Genomic DNA, 19,076 nt, shown 5'->3' with positions numbered 1-19,076 from the left:
AATTGTCTGGTATTATTCTAGTAAATCTGTTTATATTTCAACCCTTGGGTTTCTTTACTTATTTTTCCCGATTCCCCTTTCTGGGTGGGGAGGCGTCATCGGGTGATAGAATAATTGTCTAAATAACAAAAAATTGTTGTGGGTTTCTCAAGCTGAAACAGTTAGGAAATTCCTGTAATATCCTTTTTTTTTTTTTCTTTCTATAATGTTCAAATTAAACTTGTCCTTTGCACGAAGACACAAATTGTAAAATGCCTGGGAAGGACTACTGATCTCACTGATCACAGACTTCCCGAGTCAAAGCTTTTCTTTAGCACTGATGGCAGCTCTTGTGCTTTGTGTGCAGGTCACTTGAGTGAGTTGTTCGGGATGTTTTAACTCCTGTGCTCATCAGATTGAGCTTTCACCTTTGAGTTAAATTCTAAGCCTTTCTCTTAGTAAGGGCAGGGAAATTTAAAACAAAACAAAAAAAAAAGAAAAACACTCCTGAGCTTTTAAAAAGTTGCCTTTTCCTCAGGATTTTCCTTCTCCTTGGCCCAGGCTTCAGTCCTCAGACTCCTCCCACCTCCCTTGCTTCTCCCCTCCCGCGGCAGGCCGCAGGCCCCACAACGCCTCAGGCGGCGTTTGCTTGGCGGGAAGGGCAAACCTCTGGCCTCCGGGGCTCCCGCGGTCGGCCGAAGGAGCCCTCGCCTGCCGGGTGCCTCATGCCGCTGGGAGGGCCCCTGGCAGAAAAGGAGGCGGGGGGAAGAAGAGCCGGAACAAGGCCCGGCTGAGCCGCGACGCCCCGTGACCGTTGGGCCCACGGGCTGCCGCCAGCCGCTCCGCCCAGCAGGGGGCGCTGCGGGCGTAGGCGGGGGGGGGCGAGGAAGCGGAAACGGGGGCGGGGCGGAGGCGAGCGCGGGGCCGGCCCCTCCCCTTCGCTCTGAGCATGCGCAGGGGCGGCGGCGCGCGGCGCGTCGTAGCGGCCCGGCCCGCGGCGGTGGTGGTGCTGTGAGGAGGCGGAGGGAAGGGAGGGGAGGGGAGGGGAGGGGCCAGCGCGCCTGCGCGGCGAGTGGCCGCCGCCTCCGCAGCCCGGGGGAGACCGGATCTTCCCGCCTCCCCCGCTTCCCCGGCCCCCTCGCCCCTGGCTCGAGACGCTGAGGCACAAGAGGAAGCGGCGGTGGGAGGTTTGTCTGGGCTGGAGGGGGGAAACGGCGGCAGCAGTGGTGGCAGTACTCCCGCGCTCGCGTCCCGCCGGTCACCCTCCTTTGGCGCGGCCGTTGGGCCGTTTCCCGTCTCCTCACGGCCGGCGGCCTGCGGGGCCGGAGCCGGGGTAGGCCGCCCCTCGCCGCGAGGGGTCTGAGGCCCCGGTGGAGGGCGGCGGGGAGGCTGGCGGGGGGCTCTGCAGCAGCCTGACGCGCCCTCCCTGGCCTGGGCGCGGCTCCCGCCCGCCCCCTCCGCGACCTGCCGCTGCTCTCGCCCGGCAGCCGCGGCTCCGGGCCCGCTGGACACCGGCGGGAACCCGTGGCGGAGGCGCCCTGAGGAAGAAGGCGAGGTGGCTGCCGGGGCTGATTCCGCGCCCTTGGCCAGGGCTGTCTCCCGGCGCGGCGGAGCTCGGGAGAGCCGGGAGGAGAGGGAAGCACGGCGGGATCTCGGCCGTGCGGCCGGCGGGACCGTCCCCGACCCCCGGCGTGGGGCGGTACTCGCGGAGCAGGAAAGTGCCCCCTTCCTTATGGCTGGCGGGGGGGCTTCTTAGTGAGGCACGAAAGGAATAAAAGCAAGGAGGGGACGGGACGGCGCACCTGGGTGTCAGGAAGAGGGAAAAACCCGCGTTCCGTCTCTAATACCGTGTCGCTGCGCCCCGCAAGCAGGAGGGGACAGTAGACTCGGGCCTGTAATGGGGTGGGCAGTAGGGCTACCAGCGCTGAGTGCTCCCTTTCAGCTGAGCAGGTTGGGATGTTTGCAACTTTGGTGTTTTGTTTTTTTTTTTTTAGAGATGCTTGAAGTGGCAGACACTATGAAGTCATCTAGGAGAATAGTGCTGTAGTAGCATTGCCGTTTCTTGTAATTGCCCTCCTTTTGTTGCCGATGTGTCTAGTTGTGTGTGTATATAGTATTAGTACCTACAACGACCAAGGGTGGGCTTCAGTGTTTATATGTGGATTGGAAGAGTCAGTTCTTAGTGAGCTTTTATAGACTAAATATACGCGTGCTATAGCTTCGGAGTTAGCTATGCACATGCTTAAAACTTCTTGAGTATTCACTACTTATGTTACGAACAGGGTAGATACCTGCTGCTTTTGAAATAAAGTATGGTTTAGAAATAGATTTGTGTTGTAGTTAGCATCTGCAGTTTTAGAGGTTTCTTTGCAAAGCCACAGCTTGACTTTCTATGTTATTTTATGATCATAGTGGACCTGAATGGCTGTGTGCGCTTGTGAACTCACCTCGGGCTGTATCTACATGAATTTTGTTTAAGATGATGCATTTAGGAAATCATTACGATACATAATCGACTTAGTTCAATTTTTCATAAATGTGCTAGGAGAAACAGGTAATTTTAAATATTTAGTATACTCAGATGTGTAAATCATGTAATCTCATGATCTGGGTATAGGTATCACGCTTCTTTCCTAATTATTTTTGTGTGTGGAGTAAAAGGTTCCTGTTATACTCAGTGCTATGTAACTAGCGTCTTGCAGGAACAGACCAAAGCAGAAGAAAGGCTGTTGCTGCTTATTTAGTATTTTTTTGACTATGTTTTGGACAGGTGATTGTTGTGGTTTTTGGGGCTTTTTTTTGAGACAGGCTTTTTTGTTTTGGTCATGTGATTATGAAACAGACTAAAATTAGTGGAAATCCTAAAAAGTCACTTCCTTAATTTAGTGGCTGTTGCATTTTGAGACTAAATTTCACATGCGTCAATAAGCTATCCATTATAAGACTCTAACCTTTCAGGAACTAACTTATGGTTAGTGAAGCTACAATAATTATTAATCGAATCTAATTTCTTAATGTAGAAATGCTTGAATTTATAGTTGAACATCATTATATCTCATAGTGAATATTTAAGGGAGTGACGTATACTTGTGAACTGGAATTTAAGTTCTTAAATAAAACAGACCAGCTTCATTAACATACTAGTGTTCAGTGAAAAAAACCAAAACCCTTTCTTTACGTGCTTGATGGATCTTACTGGAGACATCCATGGCCCACTTTTTTTGAAAGGTTAATTTTCCAAAACAGGTCAAGTCTTTCCACAAAACAGAAATGCCCTTGGGGATGGAAACTACCCATGCTCAGCATGGAAGGCCAGTTGTCATGTGAAGTTGTTGGTTTATCGTGTGCTAATTTTTTTTTTCTGAGCAGGTATTTCCTTTAGTGTATGACTTCCTTTAGGAGCAGAAAAACAGGAAAGAAACTGGTAATGAGGAGCGCATTGTGACCAAACATGTTGTTAGCATGGAGTCTGACACTTCTAGTCTATAGCTTCTGCATAGTTTCAAAAAGCTCACCTACCTCAAAGTTGTAACTCACCTCCCAAGCATAATATGTATGGAAAATAGTAGTAGTTTCCAAGTGAATAGTAATTTTCAAGATGATAATATTGTAGGAATAAATCGGTCACTGTGTTTTTGTGAAATTTCATGGTTTTGCCTTATTAGAATCTCCTTGATGTCCTCAGGTTTCTGGACTGCAGTGCTATCAAAGACACCTTTGATGGCTTTAGAAGAGAGGAAAACTTCCAAGTCTGGAACTGCTTCATCAATTACCTATTTCTTTTTTGCTGCCAAGGATGCAAATTTGATATGTTACTCAAGAATCTAGAGCTTCCAACTGCTTTTTCTTCTTTCTTTATTTGCTATCTTTGAGATCTGTTGGCAGAGTGTATTGATTTAAATAATTGATTTTAATCGTTTTTAGGACTATGCCAGTAGTTGGTGTAATCATTTTGAAACATGTTGATTTGTAACTCGGTGTATCCTTAATAGTAACTAAGTATTAAAGTGGCTGAGCTTGGTGCTTCCATTGCTAGCTGGGAGGATTGCTATCTCTAAGCACAGGAATGCTTGTGCAGTTTGGCTTATGGTTGTTCAGTTCTTAATTTTGACGTTTTATTATGTTAAAAATAGTGAATGACTCACTTCTTTAGACGTGTTTTCACTTGTGATTTGTATGAAGCTGCCCTTGGATGGAAATAGGAATTTGATTAAAAGTGCATGAAAGTAGTATTTAAAGCTTTTTTTTTAAATTAGTTAAAACTAGATTAAATAAGTTGAATGTCCAGGGAAATACGTTTTGATGGTTGTGGTTTTTTTTCTTTTTCTTGCAAACATACTAGTCTATTGAAATGTGAGTTTAAGTTAGTGAAGTTAGAATTCAAGAGATGTTTAGGTGTCTGAAGATGCAGATTGGAACCTGTGACACTTTCGTAGATCTTTAAGCGTTTCCCAGAATTTTATTGGAAGTTAGGCATCTAATCTGTCAGACTTGTTAATGGGATATTCAGAAGAACTTATTTCTTTTCCTAGTATCAAAATATCTAAGTTAAAAAACCAACCAACCAAACAAAAGGTTGCATGTCTATATATCTGTTTGTCCTTCTTATAATTTGGAAAAAATAAAGCAGATTTTGTGTTGAATTAGTCTAGTTGAAGACTATTATAGCTATATAACTCATTTCCCTACTAATTACATTAGAAATAGTCATTATTCTATGTTACACATTGAAGTATAGTTTTAACACTTCCCTGTGTGTAACACAGTATGTATCTCTGTTTATCAATCTTTGTCTGACCTCAGAAGATAAACAGATTCAAGGAAGGCAATAAATAGGTGTCCCATAACTCATTAACATTTGATGACTAATTCTTGGAGTGGTCTCATTCAGATTTACAAGTACATGAACAAGTGTTAAAAGCCACCTCATTAAAAATTACTTAAGCTAAAAGGAATAATTACTTAAAAAAAACCCAACCAAACCTCTTATCAACCTGTTACTTAACGTTGCTCTCCAGCTTGATAGGGAGTTACTTTAGATCACCCGGTAATTGGCGTAGTTTGCAATCCGGTACTGCTGTGGCCTTCCAGCAGCTACCTACCAGTCCAGTTTTAGGTAGCTGACTTCCAAGAAGTTACCCAGAACAAAACGGTTGTTCCAGTGACATCGTTGAAAGGGAAAGTCTTATTCATAGAATTTGTACTGAAGGATTATTTTTATTCTGTCAATCTCCATTCAGGATATTAAGCTAATTTCAGCCATAGATCTTAATCTGTAAATCAGAAGTGTCCACCGCTGTGTAGTTACTAGAACTACAGGAGACTGTAGTGCATCTGTAGACATCTTTTAAAGTTCATAGTTTTTCAGTTAGATCTAAGAGGTGTATGTCAACCAAGCACAGTGCAGCGAGAGAGATGTTAGGTGGGACTGGGGAGAACTGAGCCTCTTACAGTTCTGCTTTGGACAAGCTGATTCTTATTTCAGTGCCTCAGTTTTTCAGCCTCTAAAATGAGGAGAGTATCTCCTTTAAAATTGTCTTGAACTTTTCAGAGAGGTGCGAGAGACGTAGGTAGTCTTGGATGACTGTCCAGGCACAAAATTGTGTTCCTACACCACTTATCCTAATGTTTTGATCAGATTCACTTCTCTTGGACAAATGACAACAGAAATTATGGTAAATTTAGACCAGAAATTGAGGGATTCTTGATGTATTTATTGTTTTTCTGAGGATTATTTAGTATGGCTTCATTAGAAGGGGATGGGATGCAACTCCTGACTTTGTGACATACAGAAAATTTTCAAATACAAAATTTTGTTCTTTAGAGAATGGTTATCATTGGCTGCAAAACACAGTGTGGATGTGGAATCCTGTATGTAGTGCGTTCCTAGCACGTGTACCTCACTGGAGCACATCCGGGAAATGAGATGGTTTTAGATCAGCTGTAAAGGAAGGACTCCAGCATTGTAAATTTGCAGTTCAGAGGTGGTTTGCATCACATATAAAATGTTCTGCAACAAGACTCCTGTCATCTCCTCAGTCTTTTCTGCTACTGAGGGTCATACTGAAATGTTCCAGCTATTTATAGTAATTAATTTCACAGTTTCAACTTGTCTTCTGTTGAACAGGTCTGCTTTTTCGGTTATTGACTGTCAGCTGCATGCTGCCAAAAATGTCTTTAATCTTACTAGCAGGTGTATATCAATTTCTCCATAGCATCCTTGACTGGTTCTGTTACTTAATGACTAAAACAGTGCAGATTATTTTTGCTCTTTTTTCCTGTTTCTGAAACTTTCCTGATTTATATTCTTCAAAATTACGTCGTAATAAGAAGTTATGATATCAATGACTTCTTTTGCTAAAGCTTAGTACTACTGATGCTCTGCCCAAACAGAGCTTAATCCACCAGCTTCTATTGTTCTTGAAACTTTACTCCTAAGCCACAAAAAACAATGTTGTAGAGAGACCCGGGATACCAGTAGAGCCATGAGCTATTTATTTCTGTGGGCCTAACACACTTAGGAAGTCTGTGTGTCTCTGTAGCCATTTAAAGTTCAGTGTGAAATCTGTCAATGGATTGGGTTGCATGTTAAGCTGTTATCAGATAACCAGGATAGCAGTCGGTGATGCAGAGATAGGATGCATACTAATTTGGTGAAAAGAAGCAGTGACTTGAAGCAGAAGGTCATTGCTTTAGATGAGCAGTATCTTTCTGTATCTTTGATATGGTTTAGTGGCTTCAGCGGTCTGAAGGTCTTGAAGGCATGAAGGTCTGAAGTGAAGACTTATGCTAATATCTGTTGTTATAGCAGATAGTAGTCTCTCCTTCTTTGTCCCCCAAATATTAACACTTTTTCTGTTTTTCCTAATTAAACTGCCTTCACCTGAACAAACATTGAACATTGTGTTTGACTATTTTGACTGTTTTTCAGTTAAACAGCCAATGAAAACTAAGAGTTTGAGATTCTTGTTTGTGTCTATTTCTTCACTGAAAAAGATCAGTGACACTAAATTAGTAGTAATTAAAGTGGCATTAATTAAGCATATCTGTTTCAAGTGAGTGAATGTTAAAAGACAGCTGTCTTTGAATTGTATTACAGGCAGGACTGTTGAAATAGCAGATCTTTGATACGGCTGGCAGGTATTTCTACAGCCTTCATCTTAAACTAAATTGTGTATTTTTGTATGGAATTTCAAGTAAGGTATTTCTGCATTCATGTTCATCGTGAACTATAATGATAGCGATGTCTTCGACAAACATGTCCCTGGTTATTCCTTGATTTTTTTGTAATGCAAAAGAACAGTGCGAGATTAAATAAGTCTGGAAGTATTTGATAGATGAGGTATGCTGGTGTCCTTGGTGATGGTGATTTTACTGTCACAACTATCCCATTCTTAATTATGTTTCTGTGTTCACATGGAAGATAAGATAAAACCTGACTCCGTTTTTTAAGAGGAGGAGAAATGTCCAAACAAGAAAACAGACTTTGGTAGCCCGTGGTCACTGCTTTATAACCACTCCAAGTGTTTTGACCCCTGTTATTCCAGCATCCCTTTGCTCCTGTCATCTCCTTATTTTTGTTTTCTCCTGTCTGCAGCTGTATGGAAATGACTCAGAAGGAAAAAAATGAAATGTGAAATGTTAATAGGTGTAGCCCTTCTGCACAGGGAAGATGAATCAAATAAGCAATTGGAATATAGGCTGTTAGGTTGTCTCTTTTTTAATCCTTAACTCTGGTTCTGCTTGTTCTCTGTTAGAATGCTAAAGGAGAAATGAAAGGGTTGATGATGATGCTGAGAGTTTAATTGGAAAGTGATGGAATGTTGAAAGAAACTGCATTTATATTTTTAGTGTCTTGGTAGATGCAAACATAGAAGAAGAAAAAGCAGCTGTTTTATGTGAAACTGAAAAAAATGTGGCTATCTTATCAATGATTGAAGGAAATGCACAGGTGTACTCAGTGGGAAAACTGAGTAATTCTTGGAAGAGGAACAAAGTCTTCTGAACCTTGTTTTAAATCTCCAGCCTTAGAAGCCGTGTTGACAAAATAAGTTATCTTAATTCATGAGTCTACGTCTTGATGAGAATGAATGTATGAACTCTTCTGCTTTTCTTTTCTCTTTGATACTTTGTTGTTCAGATTTTTTTCTCAAAAAGATTTTTGTGCAAGTAATTTAGTACTAATTTAGAAATAATTTTGTTACACAATTACTTTTAAGGGGTAACTATGAAAGGTTTTTGAAAAAGTGCTAACGTGTAAATTAATTTTATTTTCCTGCTTTCAGTCATTCAAGTGCAGCCACTGATCACGAGATGTTACCACGAAATCTACCTCAGACTTCACTTTTGCTCATTCATTTGCTGCATCATAGATCTCAACAGGAGCTCTGCAGACACTCTTGAAAGCCTCTGAACAGACTGTGACATCAAGTCAAAGCATGATGACCTAATAGTAGGTCAAAGTCTGAAACATTGATTCAGCAGTCCAAGATAACACTGCCTCTTTTTATCGGTATCACTTCTGAAGGCTACAGACCTCCTGCTGTTTCTTCCCTGCTTACTTCAGAAACATTCAACTGACCTTTCTCTGGTGAAACGATCTTGACTTTTCTCTCTGGTCCTGGAAATATTAATGGAATACAGTCATGTCTACCCAGGACGAGAGGCAGATAAATACCGAGTATGCTGTATCCTTGCTGGAGCAGTTAAAATTCTTTTATGAACAGCAGTTGCTAACTGACATAGTGTTGATTGTTGAGGGCACTGAATTTCCCTGCCATAAGATGGTTCTTGCAACGTGCAGCTCGTATTTCAGGTAAATATTCAAAGCAGGATCTGTTAATTCTAGAAAATCTATGATACCTGTTTTTGATTGTAATATTTCTTAATTGATTAACAATTAATGTGTTGCAGAGAGTCTTAAAGATCACTGAAGTAAGTAAAAAAAAAAAAAAAAAAAAAAAGAAATATCACTACTTAACAACACCAAAAGAGTAAAATAAATTTTCCAGCATGTTGTGACTTACTCTTGCTAGGTACTGTAGTTTTTACAAGAAGTGGGGCAAAAAAAATAATCACAGTTGTGATGGTTTGTTTTCTTTATGGAGTTACTCAAGTCTGAATAATTAGGACATTTCTTCATCCTTAATCTTCAAATATTTAAATTTTTTTTTTATTTCTCAAGGTAGGGTAACAGGGGATTATTGAGACTTGGCTATGGGAGTTCCATTGTCATGTTTATTAGCTGTAGTTTCTTAGCAGAAGCCTCTGCTAAGAGTAGGGATTGCTGTGCAAGTTCACGGGTTCGTTTTCTGAATCATTTGGTTTTCTCTGCTCAGCAAAGAAGCCAGAAACTCTTCTTGTGTCTGAAAGTCTTGCTACAATGCAACAGCTTTTTTGTGTGTCAGTGTTTTTTGGTTTTGTTTTTCGTTTTGCTCTTCCCCCCCGCCACTGAGATCATGTTGCAATTTTAAAATTGGTAGCTCCTGCTTCCCAGGTGTCCTGTTTTTTGTCTTTTGAAAAGTTTTTATTAATAAGATATGTTGAGTGCTACTACTTTTTGCATATACCTTCATAGTTAAGTCCTAGAAGATGAGGCACCATGAATTGTCTGCAGTGATTAATCATTTTTTGTTGGCAACACAGTATAATTAATCTGCATGTCTGGAAGGAATTTTGAAGCTTGAGTTTAGTCTTGGTAGCATCCCTGCATGTTTTACCTTCTTGCATTGTGGAGGGATTATAACTTTTCTTTCCCATTTAATCAAGGGAAGGTTTGCAAATTCTGTTTTCTTGTTGTGATGGGCTCGCTATACAGAATGCTTCTAAATGTTTTCTGTATTTTGTCTGCTTTCTTGTATAGAATATAGAGAATAACTTCTATTGTAGGGAATTATTTGAGGATTAACTTATGACTTTCACAGAAGTTTTTGTGGCTGCTAGGTTTTGTGTTAATTTTTTCATCTCGGATGAGTCTGGTACAATTTTTAGCAACAAGTATTGTGTGATCACTAGATAATGATTGTTGCTGTTGGCCTTCTGCAGATGACATAGCTCCAACAGTCTATAAAATAACAGCCACTGGAGATGTGGCCAGATCTAATGTGGGTGGCTAATCATAAGGTTGGAAAGCTGTCACGGGTCCACACAGTGTGCTGCATTAGAATATGCAGTCAGATCTCTTATTCCTATGTGTTTGTTTATTATTTATGGAATGAGGTTTTGGCACTGGTTAAAAGAAGTATCAAGCTTGTGGTTTTGTCATGATCTGTTTTTCTTCTCTACTTGGTTTACAAAAAGATGCTCAGCTTCCTAAATTTAGCTTCATTATGAAAAATTGATAGCCCCAAAGGAGGCTGCGGGGAGAGGGGGAAGAACAGAAAAGCATCTCTTAGCGTGATCCAGCCATTGTGCAGGACTGCAGCCAGCTTACCTTCCATCTTTGTGCTTGAGTGCTGTGCTGCGGCAGCCCAGCTCCAGCACAGGCCACTAAGCAATGTTTAAGCATATGCTAGAGCCAGATTCTCTGAAAGCCACCTCTTCCTTTCTATGGAGAGGAGTCTCTGCTGGTGCTTGTACTGTCTTGCTTACCTTTTAAAAGCTGCATGCAGCTTGTTGATATGCACTTGGTCAGTCAGTGATTTCTCCTAAAATGCAAGTTCCTTCTTGGAACGACTTTACTTAGGGAATGTATCTCCATGTCCCCTTCACCTCTCCAGCTGGAGGCAGGACTGCAGGGTGCATCCACCGTCCCTTCTAACTTCTATCATATCTGGTTTCCTAAAAAGCCCCCCAAAAATATAAAGAGCCTTGAGCTGAATTTTCTATACAACCATAACGCCAAACCTGAATTAATATAAAGCTCTTAAAATTGATGTCCCCCATTTTAAGAAAATTGGCAAGTACCTGAAGTACTAGAATCCAGTTAGTTCTTAACTGTTGCAATTTATAAATCAGAACGGGCAATAAGTATGTAATGCATTATGGAAACAATAACCTTTTTTTTTTTTTTTTAATTGCCTTTCCACTTCTTCAGAAATATGTAATGGAAATATGTGGGGTTTCATTTGTTTGTTTTCAGACCAAGTCTGATAGCTCTTTCTGTCATGGATTTTTTTTTTGTGTCTACAAACTTGAAGTTTGATATTATTATGAATGGTATATAAGAAATACTTCATGGAGGGCTAGTCCTTGCTCCATTTTTCTGAGCTAACTTTCTCCTCCTCCCAGAGGAGCATGCTTTTTGATATGACTCAGCTCAGTCCATTGCATAAATCTGCTGCTTCCGTTTTAGAACCTAAAATCTATCTGTATATGTTTCAACAGTGTTTTCTGGAGGATGTTTCTTCCCTCTTATCATCACCTGACATAGAAAAAGTTTTAAATTTTGTCATTAAAACTCCAAAATCACTGGAGTTCTCTGCTGATTAACACAAAAGAGTTTGCATAAATATAAAACATTTCCACAGAGGGCACTGATGGTACTTTTTGAATGTTCTGTACAAATGCTGTATCTTAAATACTAGATGGTAGCCCGTGGTAAATACTGAACCCCTGTATTGTTTACTGAAGGCTTACAGGTGATAAGTGACTTTAAGATTACTGTCCTTACTGTTGGTCCTTGTCTTAATATGTGTATTTCTCTTCAGAGCCATGTTCATGAGTGGGCTAAGTGAAAGTAAACAGACACATGTACACCTGAGGAATGTGGATGCAGCCACTTTACAAATTATCATAACTTATGCATACACGGGTAACTTGGCAATAAGCGACAGCACAGTAGAACAGCTTTATGAAACTGCCTGCTTCTTACAGGTAGGAATGTTTTATTTTGAGTATGAAATAACTGCTTCTAATCTTTGAACCATTTTTTTCTTTGTCTTGTTAAATAGTCTTTGTTTAGTCATTTCAAAATACTCTTGTTCAGTTTGCTCAGTATAGGCAGCAGTTGCTTGCCAGATATGTTTCATGTACCCATCCCTCCTTGCTTTATCGACCCTGTGGAGGGTGGAAGTAAAACAGTGCACTTCCAATATTTAGACAATTAGTTTGTCAAGCAGACATAATCACGTGATGTACTTGATCTGTACGAATCAGTTGAGTAAGTCACTACTGTATTTTTGTATATATATAGTATTGCAGGCCTAAACTCTGGTGTTCAATGCTAAATGCAGGTAACTTTACCTGCTGCTGCTACATGAACGAATAGATTGCATGCAGTAACACGTGGTGTGTTTCTTTGCATTACAGGTAGATGATGTGTTACAACGGTGTAGAGAATACTTAATCAAAAAAATTAACGCAGAAAATTGTGTGCGTCTATTAAGTTTTGCTGATCTCTTCAGCTGTGAAGAGTTAAAACAGAGTGCTAAAAGAATGGTAGAGCACAAGTTCACAGCTGTGTACCACCAGGAGGCTTTCATGCAACTGTCACATGATCTACTGATAGATATTTTAAGCAGCGACAATTTAAATGTGGAAAAGGAGGAGACAGTTCGTGAAGCTGCTATGTTATGGCTGGAGTACAACACAGAATCACGATCGCAGTATTTGTCCTCTGTTCTTAGCCAAATCCGAATTGATGCACTTTCAGAAGTAACCCAGAGAGCCTGGTTTCAAGGCTTGCCACCTAATGATAAATCAGTGGTGGTGCAAGGATTGTACAAATCGATGCCCAAATTTTTCAAACCCAGACTTGGTATGACAAAAGAGGAGATGATGATATTCATTGAAGCTGCTGCTGAAAACCCTGGTAGTCTTTATTCTTCTGTTTGTTATAGCCCCCAGGCAGAAAAAGTTTACAAACTCTGCAACCCTCCTGCTGACTTGCATAAGGTTGGGACGCTTGTAACTCCCGATAATGACATCTATATAGCAGGCGGGCAAGTTCCTCTGAAAAACACGAAAACCAATCACAGTAAAAGCAGCAAACTCCAGGCTGCCTTCAGAACTGTGAATTGCTTTTACTGGTTTGATGCACAGCAAAACACTTGGTTTCCAAAGACACCGATGCTCTTTGTTCGTATAAAGCCATCCCTGGTCTGCTGTGAAGGATACATCTATGCAATCGGAGGAGATAGCGTTGGTGGAGAACTCAACAGGAGAACTGTGGAGAGATACGATACTGAGAAAGATGAGTGGACCATGGTAAGCCCGTTGCCTTGCGCGTGGCAATGGAGCACAGCAGTAGCAGTTCACAACTGCATTTATGTAATGGCACACAACTTGATGTACTGTTATTTTCCCAGGTCAGATGCTTGGGTAGAAATGGCTATGCGACAAACAAGTAGATGTTTTGCTTCAGCTGCTGCTTTTGGTGATAAAATATTCTATATCGGAGGACTGCATATTGCCAGCAATTCTGGTATAAGACTCCCGAGCAGTACTGTAGATGGGTCTTCTGTAACTGTGGAAATCTATGATGTGAACAAAAACGAATGGAGAATGGCAGCCAATATCCCTGCCAAGCGGTATTCTGACCCATGCGTTAGAGCCGTTGTCATCTCTAATTCTTTATGTGTCTTTATACGAGAAACCCACATGAACGAGAGAGCGAAGTATGCCACCTATCAATATGACCTGGAACTCGATCGCTGGTTTCTTAGACAGCACATATCGGAACGTGTGCTGTGGGACTTGGGGAAAGACTTCCGGTGCACTGTAGGAAAGCTGTATCCATCTTGCCTTGAAGAGTCCCCATGGAAACCTCCAACATATCTCTTCTCACCAGATGGAGCTGATGAATTTGAGCTGGATGGGGAGATGGTTACTCTACCACCTGTATAGCTCCCAAATGAGACTGCACAACTGATTCTGTGCTCAGTTACCTTGAAATAAATAGTTGTGAAAGAACAGGTCTGGAAACAGAAATGTCAAACCTGTCTCTCATGAGTTGTATTTTTATGCCCTACCTAACACTTGCCGCCATTCAGTATGAATCAGTGAAATGAGCAGATAGGCTTCCATAATCTGAAATACTATTATCTGATAATTGAGAAACATATATGTATATCATGAGCTTAAGCATCTGACTTGTCTAAAGAATTAATTTCTAGCTCTATGAAGTCTCAGTTCAGGAAAATTAGCTTCAGAAAAAAAGTAGTTACTGTTTCTAGGATGATGTCACAACTCTTTTGAAAGTATCTTCCAGTTATATTTGATCTACTTCTGGATATTCTACTTAAGCGCTAGTTATATAATTGTCAGTGTGGCCCACTTAAAGGACTGTGCTGCACTTACTTAATACTAATATCCATGTTGGTATAGTAATGCCATTAAAAGAAAAAGAAACAAATCCCATGGATCTACCTGTGGTAGGAAGGGTAGATCTTCCATTGTATGGTAACATGCAGGGCAAAGCGACTGCAGGTTCAGTCAAGCTGTATTATTAGGTGCATGTATTCTATTTTCACTAACTTATACCTGTCTATTTAGAATACAGGTCTTCCAAGCAGCTGGTAGTTTACCAGGTGTGGACTTAAGTTGCTGGGCTTGCAATAGGAATTGTCAGCCCTCATAGTGCGGGTCTATGTGGAGCTTTAATCAGTAAATGTCTCCACATTCTGTATTACAGTAACATTGGCTCATGTATATTACTTCCTGCTGCTGATGTATTTTTCCATTGTAAAACAAAGTTTTAGTGTGGATTAACCAGGTCTTTATTTTCTGTTAATTTAATAACAAGCATTACTGTAGTGTGATTGTGTATAGATATCCCTTAGCTATCAGGTTTTTTACTTTGGGGGGGCGGGAGGGAGCAAACTGTTCAGGAATATCCTGTGCTCTGTGTGCAGGAGAGCAGATGACTAGTGCTGCTCTGGCATTAATCCCAGGAACCACTAGCAGTAGCGGGGCGCCGCCAATCTAACATGAACACAGGTGCTTCATGACAAACCTTACTAGCATGTTCAGCTGCATCATGTTCTGGCACTGTATTTTGAATGACATTAATTTATTAAAAAAGACTGAATACAACTGAGCTTGAGTGTGCTTTCTGGTTGAAGTTGATGCAGGTATGACACCCTCCCTTCTAGCAAGCAGTTTGTTGAAGGCAGCTTGAAATAGTTAAGCTGTGAAAAGCCTGGAGACAAGTAAGCACATTAGTTGACTGTGCTTACTGGTCAGTGAAAGCTGGAAATTAGATACTCAAGTCAAACTGAGGATCGCATAGAACCTCAGTCCACTTCTCCAGTCATGGGACAAATTATGCTCCACTGAAAGTGAAGAACAGCGGGCACTAAGGAGGTAACGTGGAATTTTTTCCATAAGCTGAGAAGGTGGGAGACCTATTTTCAGGTCAATATCAAGAGCAAATTTACTTACTCCGTCATCCTGATGCTTCCTTAATTCCATTTCTTATTCCAGTAAATACAATTACAGCTTTCACCTAAGATGACACCTATATGTTTTTGTCTGAAGTGGATTTACAAAGTTTTGTCTTATATAACTATTAAAGGTTTTGACTGGAAAAGGGGCTTTAGATAAGAAATCTGCCTTAAATAAAATTCTTTATGCTTTGCCATTTTGTGCCATGTAGGGATTTATGGAATCCAGAATAATGATGGCTCTAACAGAAAGAGGTAAGCTACTAATTTTTTTTATGACTGTGACATGTCTGCATTTACCATTACATCAACTTTTTTTTTTTTTTAAACATGTGAATTGCTTAGATAAGAGGGGAGGAGTGACTCGGGGGATCCTGCTGATAAGTCTGTTTATATTGCTTTCATGTAGCTTGGGATGTCCAGTCGTGAGCCTTTTTGAGGGAATATATGTTAAAACAGCGACACTACTTTATAATGCTATTTGGAAAATCACATACCTCCAGCAAAAACCTGAGTGGTATCCTAGTAACTCCAGCCAGTAACTGCTCAGTTCTGTGGGTCATTCTCCCTTCAGCCTACTGTTACCAGGCTGCATTAGGCTTTAGGGCAAGCCCATGTTCTTGAAGTGCAGATGATCTATAGCAAGTGAAGGAGCACAGGGGCTTTGTTCGGTTACTGAGAACTTTCAACTTTAAAGTCTTATGCATAGTTTCTTACCAAAGGAGAAAAAAGGTAAGTTTGAGTAAGAAATAGGTAACTAAAATGCAGTGGCTGTAAGTCACAGTTGCCTCCCAGAATCTAGGAGAACTGTCCTTGATTTTATGCATTTAGGAACATCTTTTAAAATACAGATGGCCTACATTACTTCCTGCTAATCTGCATTTTTTCATATATTATTTTTATATTGTTTCTAGATATTACCTGCATTTTTTTATTTTATATAGTCTAAGATGACATAGCACCTTATTTAATTTATTATTAATAATATAGTACTTAAAGACAAGACTAGTCAAGTGGTGAGCAGCTATCCAGTGACTCTGTTAAAGACATGCTTACTATGAGTTCACTTATACAACTAGTTGCTGCAGTCGGTATTCAACCCCAAAGGAAAACACAGCTGGCAAAAGCAATTCTCGTCTAAATTCTTTCCTTGCACAATAATTTGAGAATGAAACTGTGCAGGCAAAGTGTTGTCACGTGCCTGGAAATGGCCACTAGTGGTGGAATTAGAGAAAGACTTCTCTTTGTGGGAACAAAGACAGCAGCTGGAAAAAAATGCAGTTCTCATTTCATAAATGGAGCAAATATGATTAAAGCCTTCACAGAGCTCTAAACTAGTATCTTACTACAAAGCTTCAGCTTAATACCAGCCTATCTATCTAACCTGTACTTGGCTTTGAAGTACACTTGCGTACAAGTTTCAGTGAATCAACTTTGTATGTCCTCAAGCTTTGCTGTATTTGCAAAAAGTTTGCTTCTTTTCTGGTAGAGCTACTTTAAGTTAGTCCTTCGTAGCTTCAGTTCCCCCCACCTGGAAGTAATAAAAAGATGTGGTCTGGCCTCTGCTAATTTGTAATACATCCACTCATTTTTACAATTGTTTAAATGCATACCTAATTGCAAGTTTAACTTTTGTTCTAAGGGGAATAGTCAGATCTAGGGCAGTGAACTGGGTCAAGCTTTACAGAGAAACAGGATCAGGTGGATAGTTAATTCTGCGGGAAAATAATTTGATAAAATTTTTAAATGATGACTTTTAAGAAGATTTAAAGCCCTGCTTTTCACAACATTTCTCCTTTCACTTCTCAGTGCTTCTGTTTAGGTGCACAAGGACCTGCCCCATTGCAGTACAGCTAAGGAACACCTGCAGACCACTGAATCTATTAGCAGGCTGGTGTGTTTCCTCCTCTGTTTCCCATTTACAGCTAACTTCAAATTGTTTTTTGGATCTGGATTCCTACATGAAAGGAGCTTTTAGGCAGACTCTGGAGGAGGCTCGCCCTTAAAACCAGTTTCTTTCCACTTCACGCTCAGCCTATTAGCCAGACAAAGTTCTGTTTAGTTCCACTCTGGAATTATTTAAAATCTCTCCCTCCTACAACATTTATCATGAGTCCAATTCAGCAAGCCGGAGTTCTTACTCACAGAGCTTATAGCCTGGAGGAGGAGTGCTAGCAGACAGAATAAAACACAGGCATTGCTCATGATGCTGGGAGGCAGCCTGTATGAAATCTGTACATCTCCACACATGTTCTAGTATGGAAGCGGTTGGTAAACAGCGTGAACTAGTGTGTGAGAGCAAGTTACAGAAACTCTGACGTGGAAGAAAGGGCTAATGGAGAAGATGGGACAGGCACAAAGGTGAAACAGAATACTTAAAAGTATCTCTCTGTGTGCTTTTCTCCCCTGCTGCTCTGAAAACACATAGCTCTTCTGCGGCCTGGTCTAACTTGTGAAACTAGATACCTTTGTTTCAGCAAAGAAAGGGTTTAAGCATTGTTTGTACACCATTACTGAAGTGCTACAGTATGACTCGTCACCTGAAGCATTATGTGACTTCATCGCTTAAAATAGTAAACTGTATTGAGTATATACACACACTCTTAGGCACCTCTGTTACATTAATATGATCCCAGTAAACAGGACAATAAAAGGTGCTAAAAAGGTAGTGATGTAACGTAGACCTTAAAGTCTGTTCGGGTTACGTGCTAAACATCAAGCTAAATCTCGATGCTGAGATTTAGAAAGTGCAAGAGGCATGGCTAGCTAATTGAACTACAAGCATGTGTTTTTGTCTAAGAGAAAAACATGAGAAAGGAGTTCCACACCTTAGGAGTGGACAGACTCTTCAGCCAGCTCTTTGACGCAGCATTACACACATCAAACCACATACACGCACGTTTCATGAAGAGCAGCAAAGGTCAGTATCCAGAGGTTGTATTAGACAATACCTTAAGCTCAGCGTTATTTTTTGCCACTCGCTGGTATGCCAGCACTTTTAAAGTCTCCACTTCTAGGTGCATTTCATAGTCTCTGAATTCAGAGATAAGAGACCAGCTGAGTTTGCCTCTTCAGAATTTTCCATCTGTTGCATATAGCACACAAGTGATGTCATTCCCCACATTGCTTTTAAGATAACAAAATATGTCTACATCTGACTTCCTTTAGATAACTGTCCTGCCTTCAGTATAAACATTCTTTCTTTTCTTTACGCTCACCTGGTCTAGAAAGCACTGCTACTTTCTTGGTGATCCAGATTAACACAAGAAAAGAGGATTTTGTAGGTGCTTCTCTGCTACTATTGAGGCAAATAGTAATTATGCTTTCATCAGTATTAGTCAGTAAATTCAGGCAGGGAAGTTAACAAAAAAATAATCTTATTTTCTTTCAGTTGATTTTGGAATGCAATGTTACAGAAGGAGCAATGTACAATTAGGCAATTTTGAACCTATACAGAAGGACTCAACAACACAGCTGGACTTCCATGTTCCACTACAACCAAGATTAAGCCATCTGTGTACAGATGTTGTGCACCCCTATGATGTCAGTTTATGGGGAATGAGGTAATCCAAACAAGATTTGCTGTTTAACTGACACTAACAGAAGTGATCCAGCTCCCTATTTTTTTTATTTTTATGAATCCAAACACTACTTCTAATATTCGATAAAGAATGGGGTCAAGACCAGAAACATCACAGAACGAAAGCTCTGTGCCTGCTTTTTTTAAGTCAGTCTCTCCTCCCCTACAGTATTAAAGACTCAAAACACCATGAA

General features: G+C 40.7%; 1 protein-coding gene across 2 annotated transcripts; it reads left to right on the top strand.

The window, feature by feature from the left end:
* Positions 1 to 1,030: 1,030 nt before the first annotated feature.
* Positions 1,031 to 14,952, top strand: KBTBD2 (kelch repeat and BTB domain containing 2). 2 transcript variants are annotated; one of them, XM_054192543.1, is made up of 4 exons: positions 1,031 to 1,166; positions 8,265 to 8,794; positions 11,628 to 11,793; positions 12,229 to 14,952. In XM_054192543.1, exons 2-4 carry the CDS (start codon positions 8,625 to 8,627, stop codon positions 13,762 to 13,764), a joined length of 1,872 nt encoding a protein of 623 aa, XP_054048518.1. In that variant the 5' UTR covers positions 1,031 to 1,166; positions 8,265 to 8,624; the 3' UTR covers positions 13,765 to 14,952. The 2 variants fall into 2 exon arrangements, with proteins under 2 accessions (XP_054048518.1, XP_054048519.1); XM_054192544.1 differs by lacking the exon at positions 1,031 to 1,166 and adding an exon at positions 1,185 to 1,312.
* Positions 14,953 to 19,076: the final 4,124 nt, after the last annotated feature.

The sequence above is a fragment of the Rissa tridactyla genome, chromosome 2, assembly GCF_028500815.1.
Source record: "Rissa tridactyla isolate bRisTri1 chromosome 2, bRisTri1.patW.cur.20221130, whole genome shotgun sequence".
In the NCBI taxonomy this organism is placed as follows: domain Eukaryota; kingdom Metazoa; phylum Chordata; class Aves; order Charadriiformes; family Laridae; genus Rissa; species Rissa tridactyla.
This window is presented reverse-complemented; position numbering and strand designations above follow the sequence as displayed.

Bases quoted from the DNA above. Each gene is read 5' to 3' on its own strand.
- KBTBD2 (XM_054192543.1), top strand. From the start codon at position 8,625: ATGTCTACCCAGGACGAGAGGCAGATAAATACCGAGTATGCTGTATCC. The intron at 8,795-11,627 runs GTAAATATTCAA...ATTTCTCTTCAG, and splicing joins ACGTGCAGCTCGTATTTCAG to AGCCATGTTCATGAGTGGGC. The intron at 11,794-12,228 runs GTAGGAATGTTT...TTTGCATTACAG, and splicing joins AAACTGCCTGCTTCTTACAG to GTAGATGATGTGTTACAACG.